Source organism: Cantharellus anzutake (genome assembly GCF_015039405.1).
Source record: "Cantharellus anzutake strain C23 chromosome Unknown EI90scaffold_6, whole genome shotgun sequence".
Lineage (NCBI taxonomy): Eukaryota > Fungi > Basidiomycota > Agaricomycetes > Cantharellales > Hydnaceae > Cantharellus > Cantharellus anzutake.
This window is the reverse complement of record NW_024066956.1, coordinates 878,026-899,546: the sequence shown is the minus strand read 5'-3', so window position 1 is coordinate 899,546 and position 21,521 is coordinate 878,026. Positions and strand designations below refer to the sequence as shown.

General features: G+C 49.8%; 6 protein-coding genes across 6 annotated transcripts; 2 read left to right on the top strand and 4 right to left on the bottom strand.

Moving 5' to 3' along the window:
* The first annotated feature begins 62 nt into the window (after window positions 1-62).
* EI90DRAFT_3037868 (uncharacterized protein) lies at window positions 63-1,948 on the top strand. Its single transcript, XM_039058820.1, has 3 exons — window positions 63-584; window positions 647-1,696; window positions 1,751-1,948. The coding sequence occupies exons 1-3, from the start codon at window positions 166-168 to the stop codon at window positions 1,851-1,853; spliced, it is 1,572 nt and encodes a 523-aa protein (XP_038921409.1). The 5' UTR covers window positions 63-165; the 3' UTR covers window positions 1,854-1,948.
* On the bottom strand, window positions 1,761-8,403 carry EI90DRAFT_3151262 (uncharacterized protein). The gene is made up of 27 exons (XM_039065715.1): window positions 7,504-8,403; window positions 7,091-7,441; window positions 6,691-7,036; window positions 6,438-6,551; window positions 6,267-6,353; window positions 6,162-6,216; window positions 6,031-6,094; window positions 5,956-5,971; window positions 5,830-5,902; window positions 5,732-5,770; window positions 5,647-5,682; window positions 5,032-5,593; window positions 4,784-4,973; window positions 4,713-4,730; window positions 4,627-4,642; window positions 4,401-4,570; window positions 4,319-4,350; window positions 4,115-4,269; window positions 3,988-4,059; window positions 3,918-3,926; window positions 3,767-3,859; window positions 3,691-3,714; window positions 2,573-3,634; window positions 2,438-2,514; window positions 2,348-2,385; window positions 2,135-2,294; window positions 1,761-2,083 (listed from the first exon to the last, which is right to left on the bottom strand). Exons 1-27 carry the CDS (start codon window positions 8,396-8,398, stop codon window positions 2,029-2,031), a joined length of 4,809 nt encoding a protein of 1,602 aa, XP_038921408.1. The 5' UTR covers window positions 8,399-8,403; the 3' UTR covers window positions 1,761-2,028.
* A 474-nt stretch (window positions 8,404-8,877) lies between these two features.
* Window positions 8,878-11,004, bottom strand: EI90DRAFT_3144088 (uncharacterized protein; the record flags this gene model as incomplete). Its single annotated transcript, XM_039065093.1, has 10 exons — window positions 8,878-9,000; window positions 9,051-9,194; window positions 9,244-9,301; window positions 9,349-9,551; window positions 9,613-9,700; window positions 9,739-9,843; window positions 9,868-10,259; window positions 10,297-10,460; window positions 10,556-10,929; window positions 10,982-11,004. 10 exons carry the CDS (start codon window positions 11,002-11,004, stop codon window positions 8,878-8,880), a joined length of 1,674 nt encoding a protein of 557 aa, XP_038921407.1.
* Window positions 11,005-12,021: 1,017 nt separating this feature from the next.
* EI90DRAFT_3037855 (S-adenosyl-L-methionine-dependent methyltransferase) lies at window positions 12,022-13,799 on the top strand. The gene is made up of 9 exons (XM_039058819.1): window positions 12,022-12,163; window positions 12,213-12,353; window positions 12,403-12,519; window positions 12,567-12,800; window positions 12,852-13,055; window positions 13,120-13,191; window positions 13,250-13,355; window positions 13,406-13,493; window positions 13,532-13,799. Exons 1-9 carry the CDS (start codon window positions 12,026-12,028, stop codon window positions 13,674-13,676), a joined length of 1,245 nt encoding a protein of 414 aa, XP_038921406.1. The 5' UTR covers window positions 12,022-12,025; the 3' UTR covers window positions 13,677-13,799.
* Window positions 13,403-18,259, bottom strand: EI90DRAFT_2967001 (uncharacterized protein). Its single transcript, XM_039055589.1, has 20 exons — window positions 18,026-18,259; window positions 17,829-17,885; window positions 17,685-17,760; window positions 17,529-17,624; window positions 17,316-17,462; window positions 17,018-17,263; window positions 16,775-16,962; window positions 16,640-16,721; window positions 16,073-16,585; window positions 15,924-16,022; window positions 15,627-15,869; window positions 14,963-15,571; window positions 14,883-14,913; window positions 14,800-14,831; window positions 14,654-14,747; window positions 14,558-14,600; window positions 14,284-14,507; window positions 14,089-14,230; window positions 13,973-14,035; window positions 13,403-13,919 (listed from the first exon to the last, which is right to left on the bottom strand). The coding sequence occupies exons 1-20, from the start codon at window positions 18,200-18,202 to the stop codon at window positions 13,818-13,820; spliced, it is 3,264 nt and encodes a 1,087-aa protein (XP_038921405.1). The 5' UTR covers window positions 18,203-18,259; the 3' UTR covers window positions 13,403-13,817.
* Window positions 18,260-18,453: 194 nt separating this feature from the next.
* EI90DRAFT_3037847 (glutamine synthetase guanido kinase) lies at window positions 18,454-20,420 on the bottom strand. The gene is made up of 8 exons (XM_039058818.1): window positions 20,169-20,420; window positions 19,932-20,112; window positions 19,646-19,865; window positions 19,446-19,581; window positions 19,089-19,395; window positions 18,905-19,029; window positions 18,781-18,863; window positions 18,454-18,723 (listed from the first exon to the last, which is right to left on the bottom strand). Exons 1-8 carry the CDS (start codon window positions 20,356-20,358, stop codon window positions 18,652-18,654), a joined length of 1,314 nt encoding a protein of 437 aa, XP_038921404.1. The 5' UTR covers window positions 20,359-20,420; the 3' UTR covers window positions 18,454-18,651.
* Window positions 20,421-21,521: the final 1,101 nt, after the last annotated feature.

Genomic DNA, 21,521 nt, shown 5'->3' with positions numbered 1-21,521 from the left:
CATGAAACGGACGGAATGGCCGGTTTCGGGCCTGGTTTTAGCGCAGTGCGTGCTGTGCATTGGACCGGGCCCGTGTCCTTCCTTCCCAACTGTTTCTCATGGTCCTTGGGTTTGAAGCTACCGTGAGAAACAGCTGGTCAAAAGGGCTTTGCCGTAACCTTGCACATGCCACCTCGAGTTGGTCGCATACTCAAGATCTCGATATTTCTCTTGATTTTGTTCGGTATATTTTTAACTGTAGAAAAGTTAACAGGCTCGCTTTTGACACGCTCTGACGCACCCTCGCCTCGAGGCTCGTTGGAATCACCGATCCGTTCACCGACGCGTTACAGCGGACGAGTCCCCATCGTCGATCGTCAGAAACTCGCCGAGATTGAGTCTCATTTTCTCTATAATGTCATGATGGATGGAATCCCTGTATGGGATCCTCCGGATAACCCTAGATCTCCTCCTAAAATCACCGAAGTTCCTCAACCTACGGGACAGATCGTGCTGAACAATCACCATCGCATCGTCCCTAACAAGTTCGCCGACGGTTTATTGTGCCCCGACGTGGTTCCCTGTCGTCTCCTCGTACCAACGTGGTAAGTGGAATTTTTTGGATCATCAATCCTCAAAATCGAATTCACAACTAGTGTATGGGCAGGATTGCCGAACAGGAAAGTAAGGCATCTCAGCACTTATACCAGCTTGCGTTGCTCTCCCAGCAACTAAACAGAACACTCGTGCTGCCAAATATGTGGAAGTCGCGCTTCGGGACGTGTAACCGTAATCCATTCGAATATTATTACGATATTGGCTTCTTCACCAGGTCGAAGATAAACACTGCGACATTCGAGTCCTTTAAGGAATGGGCTGCCGATCGTGCCACTCCTCCAGTAATGTGTAGCTTCTCTATCGAATCTGAACCTGCCCACGAGGTTCCAGACATGGCCCAAGGTGTATTCCTTGTTACTCCCAATCAATCGTCTGTCGCCAGAAGAAGGAACTGCCTGGAGAGGCTCGACAGACGTGGAGAGATATCGAAGCCTCCGATTATAGTATACCCGACTCGTTCTCGCTGGCATATTGACTCCATTTCCCAATCTGAATATACCCAAGGACTCATTAGCACTTTGTCAGCATATCATGACGTGGACGTCATCGCACTCTCCTGGGAGGTGAAACATCCTATCTTCTCTTCTTCTGTGCCTATATATCTGGAATATGCTCCCCGATGGATCGATCTAGCTCGATCGTTGTCTAAAAGGCTCTCTCCGTTCATCGCAGTGCACTGGCGCATGGAAACTCTGGATCCAAAGGGACTCCCGGCTTGCGCTCCTCGGCTCATTGACCTTCTCAGTTCCATCAAGCAGCAGTCCAACAATGAAGGCACGAGTCACCGAATTCAGAACGTATACCTGGCGACCGATTATCCCCTTGAACCTAACTCCCGTCCTCATTCTGGAACGTTTCATTATGTTACCGAGGATCATCATTTAGCAATGCGAATATTCAAAGGTGCCTTCGAGAGAGGCGGCTCACTGCAGGATCTCACTCTGGGTTCCTTCGCGAAGCACAGTGATGTGCTTCATGCCATCGGTGAATCTGTTGATGGTTGGGATGCTGATCTAGGATTGCTTGGTATCTTAGACAAGTCCGTGGCGATGAACGCGGAATACTTCGTTAGTGGGGGAGCTGGTTGTGGAAGGGCAAGGTACGTAGAAACCCACTGATTGAGGGTCAGACAGCCCTGAATGCCAGGGGCCAGTTCATTCACTGCTCAGATAATACAAGAAAGGGCAAAGAAACGAAAGGAGCTCGGGCTCAAAAACGTAATTGATATTTTCACTCATCACGCGAGGGGGAAATAGAAATGTATTAGAGAGGTACAATGACCTCGACGGCCAGGCAAAATATAGAATATATCGTCCAATGTACGAGGTCATGAAGCAGTAAGGTGGATGTAATCAAGTGGCAAGTTTGAAGATAACGAGATTCTGAGATTGGCAAGAGAATTAGTATGATCATGAACAAAAAAAAAAAGGATTAAAACGAATCAAAAAGAGTCGTGAGTGTTTTGAACGACACGGGTTTGACGAGACTGCTCGACTGTCAGAGTCCGCGCACTCCGGAGAATCCAGCAAGTACTCACTATCCATCTACACCGGCGTTGAATGCTCGCAGCTTATCAGCTTGGCTAGCTAAGCCAGACAGGGCAAAGATCTTCACCCGATGGGGTGGTGTCGTTCTAGAGGTTGGTTCCAGTGTTCGTTTCTTTTCAACTTCTCGAATCGCCTCGGTGGCCCCAACACCTGATCAACGGTTATAAAGGTGTATCATCGGTACGAACCTTCGATCTACTCACCATCTAATACCGGCATGCACATATCTATCAATACAGCTCTAGATCGAACTTACGTATCAGCAAATTCACAAAGAAAATTAGGTTCCTTACTCAAAATGGCCTGGAGGATTCGTTGAATATAAGTCCACGGCTTGCTGACCGTCCATTGCTTCCTCATAATCAAAATTCTTCAATCCCGATCAGGTTAGTACTCATCTGTGACTGTCGGAATCGCGGGATGCCCACCTTTTTCTTCAGCCATTGTACTAATAACGTGCGATTGACGTGATTATCTTCCACGATCAGAACGCGCATCGGGCGATCAGGACTTGGTGGAGACCCTCGGGTTTCTACCCTAATGCTCGACCCATCAGGCAGAGGGGTGGTACCCGGGGGTCCTGTCCCAGACTCAGGAGTTTGCTCTGAAGACGATGGGTACAATGGTAAGGAAGGTGAAGTTCGTATGCCTGTTGGCATGTGGGTCGCGCTGCGGGTGATCATTGGCCGCTGGGGAGACGCGAATGGGTATTCCATAGAGCGGTGCCGGTGCCGGCCCTCAGCCGAGGACGGACTACTAGGATCAGAGAATGATCGGGTTGGTCGTTCTGCTGTAGGCAGTTGACGTTGAGGATCTCCGCCAGAGAATATAGAGACGTTTGATGTAAGAGAAGGGGGCGAGAGAGGTGATTGAGGAGGCTCTGTGGAAGCCTCTGGGTAGAGGCCTGCTGCCTTCAAGCAATCCTTGATTGATGCATGAATATGAGAAGGTCGGCAAGGCTTGAAGACGATGCGGCAGAACCCTCCTAAACCCTCAAAGACTGAGATGGCTTTCGATAAAGCTTCATCACCCCTAGACGTAGTGAGGAATACTACAGGCCAAGGGACACCCCCCGACGAGCCCAAGTTTTTCACTAGGGAAACATCCTCGTTGATGATAATGATGTTTGCGTCAGTGGTATTCTGTGCTATCGTCGAGTGCCACCATTCTGTTAAATATGTCGAGAGGACGTTTTGAAGGAGTTTTTGCCCTTTATGTTGTGTGTCGAACCCTAAAAATGCGATGCGAGCACCCGGAAGCAGGTCTGTAGTTAGTGAACTCGGTGATACCGCGTGTGGATCCTTGATTGGTCGAGCTGGTAATTCAGTATCCATGGCCACTCGAATCTCCGTTCCGACTCCTTCGGAACTCCACACGTCCACCTTCCCGTTAATACCTTCGGACTTGACGATGCTATTCACGATGGCAAGGCCGAGGCCGGTTCCAGTCTGGAGCGGGTTCTCTTGGGTAAAGGGGTGGAAGAGATGGTTCTAGTGGAGAGGACATGATCAGAAAGTCGCTGTAGAGTGTGGGTGTCATATCCCACCTTTAAGAAATCCTTGCTAATACCCTGATTCAGGATTGGTAAGATAGGGACCAAGGAAACTTCAATGAGTACATGCCTTTCCAGAATCAATGACCGCAAGCTCAACACGAACAACGGGTGATTCGGGATCGGGAGGAAGCTCACGAAGGGCAATGTGTATGAAACCGCTCTACCGACAAAATCAGCGCTGGTACATTGGAGCGCTGGGAGAGCAGGAGGATAATTACAGAAGTAAACTGAGACAGAAACAGGACGATCAGCCGGTCAGGAATTATACGTCACAGGTGCTGCTAGTACCTTTAAGCTGTTTCCAAGCAAGTTGATCAACACTCGCCGAATCCCACCCTTCTCGCACTTGAGGTACCAACCCTATTTGGAAAGCAGTTACTCAGGATCATGTATTATGGTGGAATGCTCAACGTACGGTCGTCCGGTAACCTACGTCAAGTACAATCTCGACGTGGCTGGCAGAAGGATCGTCGCTTAACGATCCTGCCCTCTTTGGCGGACAGTAAGCGCTCCCGATCTCCGATGCTCCGTAGACAGCACGAGCCCGAGAGCCCATCCAGGAACCCTCGACTGTTAGTTTAAAGTCAGCAGAGTTCACAACCAGTGACAACCGGCATACTCGTGTCTTCCAATAACGCAAAAAGGTCCACACTACGACAAGTATGTCAGTTGAAGCACTGAAGGAATCTTGCAGGACTTACGGAGCCCGCTTTATAGAAGCGGCTTTAGAATTCCCACTTAGTTTGGAAAAGTCGAGAACATGGTTGACGGTTTCCACCAGTGAGGTTCCGCATGCCTGGACAGTCTGCAGGAAGGAATGCTGCATCATGGTGAGTCCAGTGTCTGACAGGAGCTCCGCCGCTGCTAGAATCTATTATACAAATGGATTTTAATAAAAGTGTTGCTTCGCGTGGGCCCGGGACGTACCCCATGCAATGGAGTCCTGGTGACAAGGGAGATGACCAAAATCAATTGAGCAAAACTATGCATGGGTATCTAACATAACTCATTACCTTAATTCATGGGAAATGCTACGAGGAGTATCAGCAAGACGGAGTTTCCTTGGACAAGGATGTTAACCTACTTGGAGATAAACAAACTCTTGGCCTTATCCGCAAGCATCATTCGCCGCTTCAACACTGCGCTTAAAATGATAACCCCTATAGCACGGAGAAATTGTAACTCATATCCCTCGAGGAAATGTTTCGTCCGATCTGTCGTGTAAGCGCAGAGCATAATGAATGGTTTGCCATCCAAGTTGAATATTGGTACAACTGTGTAATGGTCTCAATGCCTCTCTTCGGTCACATTGAGGAAAAAGACAGAACATACGCATGGCATATTGGATGTTCGATGGGACCACACTTCTGAAACATGATGGGACAACTCTTTCAAAAATTTTCCCATCCAGATACTCCACCAGGAACTCGGAGAGCTGGTGGTGGTCATCACCAGAGAGCATAGAATCCGTCTCCAAAGAACCTGCTGCTGTTGGTGCATCGGATGTTGTGGACGCCAGCAGTGGCGGGGCAGGTATGCACCCATATTCGTGTCGGCGGTCGGCAACAAAGTTTATGTCTTCGGAGTCATCCGTGGCCGCACTCGGGGTAGAAACGGAGTGGTGCTGTGTAGCTTCGAAAAGGTTTCCATGATATCGTTTGACGGGCTGATCGGACAGTGAGCTATCGCATTTGGTCTTGTTAATTTTCGCTTCAGGGCTCTGCAAGACCTCGAAATTCGACACATCAACGATGAGCGCTCCCTCTACGTCCAGTGTGCGTTTGACGAGCCGAGATGCACTCTCATACACCCTTCGCATATTATCCTCGGGTGCGGCGATATGGACAGGATCTGGGGAATCCATCTCCAGACACTCCCTTGTGAAGTTCTCCATCTGATTGGTCCAACGTGGGCGGAACGAAATATGTAAGAAAAGGAAATACATACGGACGTCTGAATCCGATCACGGATTCGCAATTGAATCTACGGTACAATGAGCACGTCGTACACTCTGCATGAAGGGCGAGGTCACCTTGTCCCTCCAAAGCTCTATCTCGCGCATCGCAATAGCCTGCGAGAATAGTGGGTGTCATCTCCCATCCTTTAGCCCGATCATAATTAGAGACTCACTGCAAACTCTTTCAGTGTGTGCCGTTGTCTGGGACCAAACTCTGCCCTTGGAACTGGATCAACGACGCACATCCTAGACTGGCGTCATGGGCAAATTTAGCAAGGGCAGACTAGAACCAGGCGTACGTTCCGATATTGTAGCCTAGAGTCCAATGTAAGCCAACATAATTGTGCAGTGTGCCAAGGGCCTGGCCAGCTCACCATCAGATGTCGAAAGCGGAGCACCAGCATAAAACCGCACATTCGCAGGTCCAGTGACATACGGCTATCGAATAAACTCATGAGATCCACTTCACATCTTCCAGCTAAACACCCTGCGCCAGGAAACTCACATTTCCAGCAAACCTCCAATCTTGCGTCGCATCCAGCACAACCATTACATCATCCCTATTGCAGGTAAGGATCAGCTAGAATTTCATGATTTATCAGCTGCTCACTTCTGAAGGATCGTGTGACCGCAAAATGAGTCGTCGCGCCTGTGAATGGCAGGAGGATATTCGGTGCTCGTAGTATGCTTGACATGCCTGTCATTGCAAAGTGGAAGGGAAAGTCCGTGCCATCAATTGACTAGGAGACACAACGAAAAACGCACAGACGGCGTCACTCACACTTCCTGGTCGTCAATCAACGTGATTTGAACCCACTTTGCGTGAAACACGAGTTTGGCTAAATGTGTAATCCGGTCAAAATTCGCATCCCCAGGAGTGTTCAACACCCCAAATCTGTTGATGAGAAAAAAATTGGGAGGGCGGTGGTAAATGAAATCCCAGACATAACGATAAGGGACCAAGATTGACGGTCATTCACATGAATTTTAGTGTCAGGAACTTCATGGTTGATACTCAATATGGACAAACTAACCTATGTAACGCTTTCCGTCGATCAAACTCGTCCAGAGGCCGTGGTGGCACTAGAAAGCCCAACTCACGAAAGCTCGTCTCTTCTAGCGTCCCAGACCCAAGAGATCTTATTGGTCGGGACGTTGAAGGGTGCGACAGGGGAGAAACAGGGAATCTGTTTGGAGGTGTACGCTGTGTCTGAACTGAAGAGGGTGGTGGGTCAACCAAAGTAACGGAACTTAAGTGTTGTAATATATCTGAGGCTAACGACGATCGGCTGTGGCTCCGAGAGTGAGGATGCCTATATCCGAAACCCTGTGCATACGATTGCGACTGTTGCGTGGATCCAGACATGGAACGTGCTCCTGCTAGAACGCGGGTTTGGGGGAGATACGAAAATAACTTCCTTGAGGTGTGCCTACCTGCATTGAATGACCTCAGTGGTTGTGGCAAAGCCGGAATCTCGCCGCTGCTGGGTTCGTCACTCCGGGTCTCCCGCTGGGGCGAAGGTGGATAAAGGCCTTTCACGGTTTCGGCACTTTCGGTATGCCCGAATGGTGGCGGCACTGGACATTGTACATCTGAGCCGGAAGCCAAATGGTAGGGGGCCAGGGCAGCAGCAGGAACAGGGGGAAATGAGGAAGAGACAGTGGCAGAAGGTTGTTGCGGCTGCTGAGGAACGTGCGGCTCGTCGTCGAATGGGTCCAGGTCCATTTGGCTCAACGGTGTAGACACGCTTGAGACGAGATGCCGAAGGGGATCAAGTAATTCACCTATAATGATACCAATTCAGGGAAAATCTCCGACTCAGCAATGGTGGGGCACTGCGACGTACTTTCGGGCGACGACAATGTGAGGGGTGCAACTTTAGCATTGGCACCTGCCAAGCGAACGGTTGCAGCGTCCGTAACAGCTTGCGTAAGGTCGGGTATACTGCGTGACCCAGGAGTGAGTTGGCCTGGCGCCGCCAGATTCGGTGAGTGGATCAATCCTGAGTCCACGGTTCCGTCAGCGTTGGGCGCGTGCGACAGTGCCATAGCTTCTCCCATACGTCGCTGAGCTAGTGTTTTGGACGCAACGACACGGGATGACGAAGAACGAGGTGTGCTTTGAGTACGGGTACCACTTTTTGGTATTCGAGGCACAGGAAGTTGAGTTATTTCTTCAATAGTACTGGGGGATCTATCAGTTGAAGTAGAAACATTGGCAGGTCCTGCGGCACACGGAGGCGGCAAGGGGGCAGAAAAGCTCTTCGCACGAGGGATTGATCCCGATGACGTGCCTTGCACTGGCTTTGGCGGCGGCTTTGAGGCATCCCAGCTTCCAGCAGCATACTTATCCAAAAACGCTTGCCACGATAACGCACTGTTTCCATCAAGGGCTGAGTGTAGGGGGGCAGTAACAGGAGATGTCTGTGGAGGTGATGGAAATGATAGGCCTTGAGGATTCGGCTGGTGACGTGCGTGGTTGGTCATGCTTGCAGTAGTCTCAAGGTCACTAAGGAAGGTCGGCAAACGGATTGCACATGACGAATCATCTCGTTCAGTTTCAGGTTGAGCGCTTGGGCTGGGGCTAGAGGATGAGGTAGACATCTCTTCAGAATGGTCCAAAATCTTGGCTGCTGGTAAGAGCGTCGTGAGAATGGTATGCTCGCTGTGGGGTAGGCTGTGTGCAACATCCAACAAATCGAGCGAACCGACAGAGTTGTTGGAGTCATAGAAGGTGGTCATCGATGCATCGAGGACTCAGGTGTCGTTGAATCAGAGAACGGGAACGGGAACGGATCACGCCGGAGCTCCACAACTGCATGACACATGTGTGACAGGCGTGATCTTTGGATACAAAACGTCATACATGTACAGTCACTGCGTTTCAGCCAAACGTAGGAAATGGCGGGTGTTACACGGGGATAACCAGATTTCCGCGACATTTCCTGCGTCGGATATTCGTTCTGTATTGGAAATTAAGGATTGGGCCGGGAAATGATGGGTTGGCTGATAATGTATCATACATATCTCTCGATGTATATACAAACTCCGCCCCCTGGGCTGTTCTGCACGCACAGCTGTAGTATATAATACATATGTGGGGAAGGCCAACTCTGCTAGTCAATGATCAGCCAACCCCGTCACTTGTCATAGAATCTGAACCTGAGAAAGCGTCTATCCTCGTCCATTGTGAAGTTTCACGCCCAACCTGGATTCCCACCTCATCCAACATCTATCGCTACCAACAAACTCCAACTATAAATAGGCAATAACAAGTTATCATTCTGCATCGAAAATGCCTCGAGGCACGCCGACATAAGGGCGGCAATCGTGTATCGCCATCCCTAAAGTTATCATATTCAGGCACCGACCCGATTGATAGCATCACGCTTACGGAGAAACGTTCGACAATCCCCAATGTCGACAGAGCCAGGGGAAAGCCTAGAGCTCCAAGCCAGAACGCGATTGTGCCTTCGATTGTTTTGGGAGAATTTTCTGACCACCGGTGCTTTCCCCAACGTTTCCCCGCAATCGATGCCTGACATGGAGTCAAATGTGTTGTGATCAAGTCTCACGGGATAACGTACCAGCGCATCACCAACACCAAGAATAAATACACCGGTGCAATTCAACAGGCGAGATGACCTATAACGTAGATGCAGAACAGAATTCGACGGAATCAGAAGACGTACCCTTCAAGCCATAACGGACCGGCGCAGCCTGTCAACAAATAGAAGTGACTCAAGATGGCGGAACCGCTGTCCTTCTCGTCTAGGAACTCGCTCAAGAACAAATGTACGGAGGCGCCAAACGGATACAGAGCAAAGTATCTCACGTATTCCGCAAAGATGAACGAAGAGAACGCGACACTGAACGCCAGATGGGTAAACGCCGGCTATCAAATCAAGGGTGACAAATGAATTGCCAAATTCCCAGTGCCAGCCAAGGATACTTACATCAAGGACAATGCCGGGAATAAACATCACAACGGCCAGAGCGTGGAAAAACTTCCGCCTCCCATTCAATCCAAGGAATGATATCCTTCTGTTGGCAGCGTCCATTAACCCCCTGCTACATTTGACAATCCAGCAGCCCTCGATTGCGGCGCAATCCCACTCCCATCGTCTCCGACCCCCAATGAAGGCTCCTTGGAATGTAATAATCGGCTCTTTTTGCCTTGCACAAGCCTCGTATTCCACCCCAGTACGCACAGCAGGATAGACAGCACCCAAAACGCGACAAGTGCGGGGCGGCTCCATTTGCCCTTACCTTCCCTGAGCCAAAAGATGACCCAGAGCCATGGGTCCCGACCAGAAAGACACCAACGCGTCCATCCCCCAACGGGCCCAATCACAATGGCGCCTACTCCGATGTAAAATCCAAATGCCAAAATACGCCGCTGAAGCTCTCTTTGGTGTGGAAATCGAAGCCGCCGTGACGGTTTTTGGGCGTTGATGCGTGAGAGTACGAGGAGTGGGGAGAGAAGAGCACCCGAGAGTAGCGCTCCAGGAACAAGAGCCAATTGGAAGATAAGAAGTGGGCCAGGTAACCGGAAAGTACGAATGATGGGGTATTGTCGTGGCCAAATCTTAACGGGACCATGCTAAGACGTTAACAAGATTGAAGGTAGGGAAACGTACATGATACAACGTCAAATTTATTGTCTCTGTGAAGAGAGCTGTTGATGCTTGGGCGACAACACCCACTTCACCGAGCGTGAAGCCGCCCCTCGCAAGGCGTATTAAAAGATACAGAGTGAATTGATAGCACAATGATATGAACGTAAGGTCTAGGTGTGTGAGATCTGTGTGTTCTCTTTAGCCGTTACTCCCATAAGGGCATATCTAAGAAAATCACCTTCCCAAGGATCAAAGACATAATGTAGCATTCCGTTCAGACAGCGGAGTCCCAAAATGGCTATGGTTATCGTAATTGCACATGTGAAAAAGTAGACCGTCCGCTTTCCTTCACTAGGAATCGTAGGCCTATAGAGGACTCGAGCGCAGATGGCATGCCAAAAGGACGATAGAAGGATGTGGAGAAGCATAAGAAACGAGCAGAATGTAGACAATTGGACAAGGTAATGTCGGGAATGAACCAGGGAGCGCAAAGGACCAGGCTCGATTCCTGTATTTATTGGAGGCTCCACGAGCCACTGGGAAGAAGCCAGAGGTGTTTGGTTGCGCTGCATCCTGATTGCCAGAAGTAACATGCTACCCGCAACAGCCGGAACAACCAGTAATGCGGTGAGCGACCCGTTATCGGCGTTCGTGCTGAGGGTATAGTGAGAGCCACATCCGCAACACCTCACGCGTCTGGACTGACCGATAATCCCTGGCATCCGTCATAAAGATGAAACAATGTGACGCGGTCTGAATGCGCCTGAGATTGCCCTCCTGGGAGGGATCATGCCTTGGTGTCTCCTTCTGCGCCAGAGGACTTCCCATCCAACGAAAGGCGAAGTGGAGCCGCTTCGTCTCAGGAAGGAACTACGCATCGTGCGAAGGACTAACAAAACGAGGCCAGCAGCTACACCAACAATCTTTAGATCTGAGCAGCACCAATTGATGAGCGTGGATACAGCCAGTATTATGCAGTAATACATACGGAACGCTGCTGCTGTATAGCCATTTGATGTAAAGCGATACCACAGTATGAGAAGAGGCAAATACAAAAGTGCACTCTCCACGATCCTCCGAGGGTCTGCAGTGCCTTGAGAAATCCGGCTGATTCCTCTGACCATCCGAGGCATAATCCGTCTTCCCCTGCGTTTAAGAGTGCCCTGGCCCAAGTTGCGCCGCACCTGTTCCACTATTTCAGGTTGGGGCAGCTCTCCAGCAACTTCCTCCGCAGGTGGCACCTTGAGGTTTAACGGACCATCATACTGAACATCCCCCTTCGTATGCGGCACCGATGAGATGGCTTCTGAGTTTCGCGGGGGTTTTTCCAAGCCATTGTAACGACTATTGGGGACCGAGCGAGAGACGACGCCCTGCGCTTTTTCGCCACTAGCAGTTTAGTTTGAATATGGTCAGTGTCACTCATATCACTAGATTCTGACACTGGCCTGAAGCACTGGCAGCATTCTCTAGCCTGTCGCCCAAAACTCGTTCACGCCACGCTTGCCTTGCGCGGGTAGCACTAGTAGAGTTGCGGCGGCTAGAGGGTTCTGGAGGAGAGGCAGAAGACGAGCACGGCAAGGCACGACGGTGCTCCAGCTTGATCGTGGAAATGCGAAAGCACCAGAACTCAGGCTAGAGGGTTATTTGTTGGAGATTGCGTCACAATTCCGGAAAATTCGATTCAGTTACTGTGGGACCTCCGCCAATTCAGTTTGGGCGGCTCTTTTGGTCTTAAGCGCTTGCGCGAATGATCACCATGATTTGCAATCGTAGGCTCCCAATTTTGCATACTACTACGTCTATGGAAGTGGCACGTCCGCGTTTGCGCCGTGTGCCAAACAGGTGTTACACGACCATGGAGCATCTCCTCGTGAAATCCATTCAGGTACATAAGCGCTCAGTGACCAATGGATGCCTTTCTCATCTAACAACAGGCTACTGGGCCGCTTCAAGTGCCAAGATATCTCCAAATGTGTCTTTCGCACCCTACTCACGGATACTATATGCGAAAGGAAGTGTTTGGAGCACAGGGTGATTTTACGACGAGTCCAGAGATCAGTCAGATCTTCGGGGAGGTGAGGATTGGCGTCTTTGTCTGGTAATCTTAGGCAGACCACCGGAAAGCTCGTAGGGACGTGGTTTCTGTTACCCTGGATGAAGGAACATAAAGACAAAAGTAGGTCTATTCGACTAATCGAACTTGGTCCGGGTCGCGGTACTCTAATGGCAGACATCATCAGGGTTAGTGTACCACTTGAAGGCACATGTCCGCCCTGACCGCTGAGCAGACGTTCAATTCCTTTCGGTCCACAGCCAACGCAATAGACTCAGTACACCTCGTAGAGACCAGCGAGAAGCTTCGAACGTCGCAGAAAGCAAAGCTTTCCTCTGCCCTGGAAGGATCCCGAAATAGTCCCAAACTTCACTGGCATGACCGGATTGAGGATATCGCACCCAGTGATGCTTATACCATGCTGGTCGCGAACGAGTTTTTTGATGCACTGCCGTTCCATATCATAGAGGCAGGTGCTTTGTACTTGCCAATTAGACGAGAGCTGACCCACCTGATGTAGAAAACACCCGACGGTTTCAAGGAAGTGCTCGTTGGATTGAAAAGCAATCTATCTAGCTCGCTCGCACCTCTTCCTAAATTTAAGCAGAACCAACTGGCGGAACCATTCAGTTCGCCTTCTAAACCTCAACTGCAACTTTTCTTGTCAGACACCGTATCAACAACATCAACTCTCCTATCAGCATCCTCCCCAAGATTCTCTAAAGTACCAACGGGACACGCATCGAAGTCTCACCAACATCATGGACCATCGCTCGGAAATTGGAGAGCTTATCGGTGCTCGAGGAGCTGGACTCATTATTGACTATGGTGATGAACACTTCTTTGGTTCTTCATTCCGTGTAAGTCTTGAATTTTGAAGCCGTCTTTTCTCACCTAACGTTTGTATTCGCCTTGAAGGGATTCCGAAACCATCGAATAGTAGATGTATTTGACCAACCTGGCCACTCAGACCTTACGGCGAATGTGGATTTTGCGTATTTGAAGGAGGCATTATTGCCAATAGGCACGTCCTAGTACTTCTCGCATTTCCCAACCATTGACATCCTATGGTAGCACGATCATTAGGTCCAATAACCCAACGGGATTTCTTGCTCGGGATGCAGTTCAACGCAAGACTTGAAGGCCTAACTAAACAAGCCCCGTCTGAACGCGCAATAAGATCCGCTCTGCAGGACGCAGACTCATTGACCCGACGGGAATGGGTGCTCAATACAAGGTCATGGGCATCGTTCCACAGCGCGGTGAACCCGACCGTCAAGACGGCATTGACGAGCTTTTGTTATACCCATTCAATCTGCCCAGGGAAACTGCGCAGCCAGAATGACACTAACCTATGACGTCTGAAGAATCCATTGCGGGGTGACTAGGGCTACAAATATATTTTCACGGATAGTTAAGAATGGAATAACAAAAGGACAATGAGGATTTCAACATAAACTTTCCTTAGGACGGGCTGCACCGAGCTCTAACGCTGCTCGCGGACAAAGTAATGCAGAACAATGAAGCTGGCAAACAAAGTGATGCCAAAAAGAATGAGTAACAAGGTGATGTCGGGGAACCAGAACGCCTGCGCGAAAATGTGAGACAGCACTCCTGGTTAAATGGCCCGAATAAACATACCTGAGCCCTGAGACCGAACATTGATAGAATAGTGGCGGCCGGGACATCCAATTCCACACCATACTAAAACGCGAATGTAAGAACTTGCGTTAAACCTGACGCTCTAACCAACACACCTTGACCTCCTTCAGCTGCAAATAGCGAAGCTCGTTGACAGCCAGAGCTTCGAAGGCCGCATGGAAGAACGATATGTTGTGAACCCAGGAAATCAGTGGTGACATTGTGTCTCGATTTATGAGAAGACCAGCAAACAAAAGGCTGAAATTGGAGTTGACCAGACTGTGAAGCTCGGCAACCAATGGCTCACTCACTTGAACAGCATTATGAGAGTGCCAATGAGCGACCCTACATTTATGTTCGCGAATGCGACGGAGATGAAGAAGATAAGGCTGGCGGTAGTCAGGTTGAATAACACCAGAGTCAACTGGAATTTCCAATATGCCACGACAGTGGGCACGAGACCAATGAGCCCGTAGGTGATTCCTCCGAATACGAGTGGCGGGACGACCCGTAACGGGAGAATATCAAAGAGCACCTAGCAAAGTTTTTGGCTCAGATTCGAATGCATCATCAGACTGGCAATACCTTGGAGGCGAAGTAAGTGAAGGATGAATAGTAGCCATTCGCCCTGCAAACACGCCTATAAGGTTATCTTCTGGGGAACGGGTGTACATCACGTACCTCTCGCGAATGAATAGGACTCGCTCATTCGCAAACAAGCCTAAGCTAGAGAGACAAGAGAAGCCGAATAGTGCTAACGCGAAGAAGAAAACGCCTATAAAGCAGAATCAGTTCAGTCTTTCCTTCGCTTATTCGCGTTGTCATACCAAGCCTGTTCTGGAAACCGGGAATATCGTTTCTACGGTGCCTCCGTAAATTCCCAGTCTCAGGTTAACGATAACGGACGTACGTGACGTTTCGAAACAGGGACCCGCAAATCACTTTAGGACCAATTAGAACAGAGCGAGACAAAGCAAGGATTTTGCGCACATGCAACCGTGATAGATGAGATGTAGTGGGCAGTCAGGAGTGCAGGGTTCCGGTAGAGATTCTTGAATGCTCTTCCGCTCAGGATCCTAAACTGCGTGGTATAGCTCGCTCTCCGTCTTCCGCGTATATTCGAGCTGTCATCCAAAGCCTCTCGAAGGTGAATGGCATCCGGCTCCCCAACTTGATCGGGCCTCTGTTTAACGGCCTCGATGTCTGCATCAATCTCTGAAAGCACATCACTCTCCGCGAAAGCTCGAACAAGAGCAGCGAGACGAGGCGACAGGGGGGGAGTACGATCCCCTTTACCAGAACCGGCAGAAATGACGTCGAGAAGCTGAGACGTTTTTCTTTTGAGGAAGTGCTTCGCATCCTTCACTACGTTAGAAGGACCTTCGTATGGGGTATTTTGCCCTGAGTGATGACTCTCCTCCTCAGGTGCAACTCTAGTATGACTCGAGTGCGATGGATGTGAATGACTATTGGCGGACGAGGCACCCCTTGGTGCCCGTTCCTCGTCTGCAATATTAGATTCCACATCAGTAACCTCCACGTCGGGGGATTGAGCGCCAGTGACAGGTGAAGGTGCCTCAGACTGCATAGTGACATCAACTGCAAAAGGGAGAGGTAAGTACTGGACCTCGATCAACGAAAGTTGTGGGCTTACTGAGGTAGTCCGCAAGATTGAACCCAGGAGGGCAGGGATGCCCTATTCTTTCGAGATATGGATGACATTTTGAGAGTTCTCCAGAATAGACCATTCGGCCCTTAGCCAAAAGGACAAGCTGATCAAACATCGCAACGATGTTGCTACGAGGTTGATGGATAGTGAAGACCACAGTACGGCGAAAATCTCGCGCAAGTGTGACGAGACACTCAACGACGTTGAAGGCGTTGAAAGAGTCAAGACCTTGATACGAATGAACAAAATACGTTACCACAATGGAACCTGAGCATCACATACCGCTGGTCGGCTCATCTAAGAACAAGATAGATGGACTAGTCACCAGCTCGCAAGCGATTGAGACACGACGTTTCTCGCCACCGGATATCGATCGTTTGCCTGACAGGAGTCTCAGTGTCAGACTTTTTGGGCTTGATCAACAGCCTCACCAGTTTCCCCTATCCTTGAATCCTTGATACTCAGGATACCCAATTCATGTAGAGTCTCCAATGTCCGGAATTTCTTTGCTTCGAAACTCATCTCCCGCGGCAACCTGAGCAGGGCCGAATAAAGCACCGTTTCATAAACCGTCAAGGTAGACATGAGCGTATCCTCTTGATCCACAAAGCCCATTACTTTGCGAAAGGCATCATCGGAAACATATCGACCATTCACTAGAATATCTCCAGACACAGATCCTTTCTTCTGCTTCCTAGCAAGTATGTCGAGCAAGGTTGACTTGCCAGCTCCCGATGCGCCCATGATAGCCATGACTTGACCTGGGCAAACATGACCAGTGATTCCGTCCAAAAGGGTGCGATGGTCAAGCTGGTATGTCAAGCCTTGGAAGCGTAAAGACGCCGGGACGTGGTCGGTCATGAGCCTAGAAGCCTCATCCGTCGGTAAACGAATAGAACCGAGGCTGTCAGGATCTGAGTGTGTCCGACCAAGGTACCAGAAAGCTGTTCATCAAGTTTTATAATGTGCACATTGCAGACCAAAAAGGCCGAACCAACCTGCTGTTGCAATGATGAAAATAAGCCCGGCACCGGCAGCGCTCAATGCGACCAACGGCCCGTTTGATGGGCGCGTGGGTTTCTAATTTTCAGGCAGTCAGCAGGTTATACACCCACGCACCCAAGTAACCTTACGTGGTACCCCGGTACCTGCGTATAATGCAGACATTCGCCACCGTCGCAATTCAGCGTAATATATGAATCCCCAAAGACGTCGTTGATGAGCTGATTCATGGCTGGCTCCTCAAAACTACACCCGGAGCCTGTCTTGCATTTGAAGAATGCAGGGCCCTTAATTTCTTCAGTCAAAAAGTCTGATATATCTAATGACAACAATGTTCAATGCGGCACCGAGGCTAGACAGTTCAAAACGCGTACCAATGGAACCTTCCTCTCCGCATAACATTTTCCCAGGAATACAACTGCATTTAATGTGATCACATGCAGAGTTAGTGATATTTTGGTTGTATCCAATCTCTGCGGACGTAGTGCAGTTATCAAGAGCGCAGTAAAATGATTCCACCTTCCCAATCCAGAACTGGAAAGCGCAGGTGCCTCCATCCTTCTCGCAGTTAAAAGAGACTTGAGGTGGCCTTCCGGGAAGCATGTCCAGTATTTTTCGGTCTAATGGAACCTCGTCAGGACCATCAGTGCGTGAAGTCGACACGGGTCATACTTGTGACATCGCACATCTGAAAGTTTTCTCTCACAGTCTCACCGCCTTTGTAGCACGTCATGTTAAAATCAGGTTCCCCGTTCGCATTCGTTTTGAAGTTGATGTTTCCAACCGGAAAACCGAGACAAGCCTCGTCGGTTTGGCAAACTGGAATTGTAGATGTGACACATTTAATGCGAATCTAACATTTCCAATAATAAAAACACCACTCACCATTGCAATTAATGCCTCCCCAACCATCTTTACACTCGCATTCCTCTCCTTCAGGTCGTGGGTAGCGATGGTCCCCATCGGCTAATGCGCCACACACTGTGTCCAGGGGTTGCCATCAATATGCACGGCACGAAACAGCACAACACAGCAACGCACAAGGAGTCATGCAGTCTATCCCCCCAAACCCTGGAGGGCATCTGCACTGCCCGTCATATGGATTGCATTCACCGTACTACAAAACATGCGTCGTCAGGAAACGCCCTCCCGAGCAGATCGTCGTAATAGGTTGAAATGACTCACTTGCCCACAGGTAAAGGCAGGCAGCAGACAGTTGAAACACGGAGGGCATTTGTCGTCTGTGGACAAAATGTCAATACGTGCCCTAACAATTGTCCAAGTCAGTCCCGCAACTCACCATCTTTATTCTATCAGTGTCAAGTCCATTGATAAAACAATCAGCTTTCCTGCGCCAAGGACGTCACTAAAAGCTATCCTACCGGTAGACCGACGTGGAGTGCACCACCCGACCAGTTGGGAGATTGATTCAACCGAATAGGTCTGAACAGAGCCATAGAACCATTCTGGGCATCTGCGTGTACAAATAATGAAAGAGCCAAAAGAAATAGCGGTGGTGCGTTGAGATGCATCGCTCGACGCCGCAATCGTAGGCTCATCTGGCGAAGATACACCCAAGAATGAGCCTAATAAGTGTTGCTGCAGCGGCAACAGCCTGATCACATGATGCCGTCGTTCTGACCGTACAGCTTTCAAAAGGACTGGACCTCAATATAACACTTCAGCAATGTTTTCCCCAGGCATGAACTTATGAATAGCCATCAAATCGTCAGAAACTGCCAGTATGAGACCCTTGTCAAGAATGATGCTTCCGTGATCCCGGAGCAGATAGGGCTCAAGCGGAGTTGATGGCACTTTGTGGATTTCATTGGGACACATCTCCATACAGATGCGTGGAGATAGGGGTCTGCTTCTAATATGCCTCATCTGCCTGTGCTTCTAGTTGCAAAGATGAAGAGGGCACATCTTCATCCATAAACAACACCCCACCCTCAATGGGAAAAACGAGCCGCTCCTCCCCGCTACAGCGCCACCCGAAAAGCCACGGTTAGAAATGTTCAATCAGTCTCCTTGTGTTCTCGTCTTTGCCGCCAGCGCTCTCAAGCCATTCGGCCACTATCTACGTAATCATAAGAATGACCAGTTCGAGCAAAGTTCATGAAATTGATGTCCTGACCTTGTTAGTGGCAAGGTATCCTTTGATAGTCTCTTCTCCAAACAAAGTCACCAAACTCGCATCTTGGGCAAGTCGGCTCCGAGCTTCATCCCATGTGAGACTCATCCGTTCAGTTATTCCGTACTCCCCTTGCGAGTGGCCTCATCTAATCCAGCGGCGTACCCAAATGCCATATCCTTCTGGTTCAGGGCTCTCCTTGAATTGATACCCAGCATTCCAGCACCGAGGATCGCAGCCAATGCAAGGTGTCTTGAGTGGAGCAGATTGGGCTCGGGCAGCAACATGGCGAGGTAACCGCGAAGACTCACGGATTAGCCAAACCATCCACACATTTCACCTCAAAATTTCTTGACGAGTCACTATATCGGTTACATAGCCTTACTGGGACCTCCTTGTTGCTATCACCCCAACATACATAGGTCCCACCAGACCAGATTCCGTCTAACATGCGGTCGTAGGATGGGGGCAAAGCCATCGTGAAGACCTGGATAGCCGGTAAATGCTCAAGAAGACCGGCGAGAAAGGTCGACTCGACAATATTGAGGCTTGGAGTTGGAGAAGGAGCGGATGTTTCCAAGGCGCTCACAGAGACGTGGGTATGCATCGCGCTTCCACCTGTAGATTCATCGTCAGTTGCGCAACAGCATTAAGTGTATTGGGCACACAATTGTCAGAGTAAAGACGAGGAGCCATAGTGGCACGAAGCTTGTGATCTGAAGCAATGTTATAAATTGTTTCGCGAGTATAGATGATCGCATCTGCTGCTTCAACGGGCGGCAAAGGGCCCAAAACTAACTCGTACTGTTCAATCACAGATAATTTGTTGTCAGTGCATAAAGATACGACTTGAACTTCAGAACTTCACCTGTCCTGGAGCAGCTTCAGCATGGAACATTTGCAACTCAACTCCACCATCCTTCAGTGAATTCGCAATCGCTGTGAGGACGGTCGTTTCAACGGCACCGGAGCGCAATGACCCTGCTGTCGAAAACCATTTCTTGTTTACAGGTTCATCACGGTTCAACAACGTGAATTCGATTTCGAAACCGACGAGGAAAGTGACCTTCGCCGTGCGTCGAGCCTCGCTAATGATGCAAGCAGAAAATCAGGTGAGCGGAAGTGAGAACTGCCCATATACATCAGTCACACACTCCACTATCCTCCTCAGAATTGATCTGGGATCATAGACACAATCCAGAGGTTTTTCAGGGTTTTGGGGCCATTTTTCCTGGAACCAACCCATTACCATCGCAGTGCGCTCCCGATAAGGACAAGCTCTGATCGTGTCGATATCGATTGCCAAGTGCCACTCGCCTTCCGCGCCATGCCCTTCTGGATGTTGGACATCCACAAGTAACAGGACCACCTTGGAGACGGAGACCCGGGACGGCTTGATTGCATAAGCTTCTCAAAGTAGGCCCAAGGAAGAACTCGGCATCTCGTCGTATTTGTGAAGTCACTCCAGACGATCTGAACAAAATCAATAAGAGTCTTCAGACCCTGCAATGACTTTCTCGATAGTGAAGTCGGCACGCTCTGCGGTCGGTCGTACGTAACGCCGTACTCTTTAGTCGACATTTGCCGATCGATGCCAGATTCCTCGGAAAAGATGACTGGTAGCGAGTCGAATGGACGAGCCAGAGAAAGCACCACAAATAGAAGGCGGGACACAGCCCCACATTTGGTTGCATCGGCCATGGGACGCCGCGAACAAGGACCAGCTGACTCCGTGAAAACCTCGACTTGAAGCTTCGGCGTGGGCGTAGAAATATGGAGTGAGGATTGTCTTGAGTACAGTAAAAAAACAGAAAGGGGTTGATCACAAATGACAAGATCTGAGCAAATTCAATGGCCCAAGCACCCAACCTGCAGCCATGGCGGAAGATTGAGCACGCCGTTGCAGTCCACAGTGCACTGGCAGCACCTCAGTAAGTCGCCGAGTTTATGTGATCGCGAAAGGACAGTACAGGCCAATTGCAACTAATAACTTATCCGCTAAAAGCTAGGCCTATAGCTAGCAACCATCTTTGAATAAAACGTTTATTATGCTGTGACCAGACTTCAAAGGCGAGAACTTTAGGTCACACTTTCACCCAAAAATATGGAAGCTAAATTTACGTAATCGGAGCCACCAGCCAATCGGGAAAGTAACGCTTGGCGTTCGATTTGGTGGCATCTCATAATCAGGAGGCTGGCGGTCGATGCTGGAAAAACGATTATGTATTGTAGTGGGGCGCTTGCGCTCCTCTGAACCGGGTGTTCCAGATTCTCCTAACCTCCGCCGCAACATCCGCAGGTCACTCTCACCTGTATTCTGCAAAGCCACTTCTGCACCTGTGCTTGTCAACTTGTCTCTCTCACTCTCAGTGGCGGTGTTATGGCTAGCGTTTCCAGGCTCCCCTACGACTCCTGGACGCAGTTCGTCGAAGCCTATCGTGCAGGACAATGGGATGGCACCCTGATACCCCAGCCGCCTCCAGCATCTTCTACGAATGATTTAAAACCATCCGGCGAGGCTTCCGCCTCAGCAGAAATCGCCCCTATGAAGGGTTCGGACGACACCATGTGTGATGTGGAAGTCGCATTCGCTCAGAATGGTTTCCTGCCTGCTCTGCGTACCCCTAAGGAGAGGGAGCGACTCAAAGCCCTACATAGGTGAGGAGTCCCACCGCGCACGTTATATCCCATATTCAGGGGACAAACACCGGATGCTCGTCTTCAGGCTCGGTGCTGTGCACCGA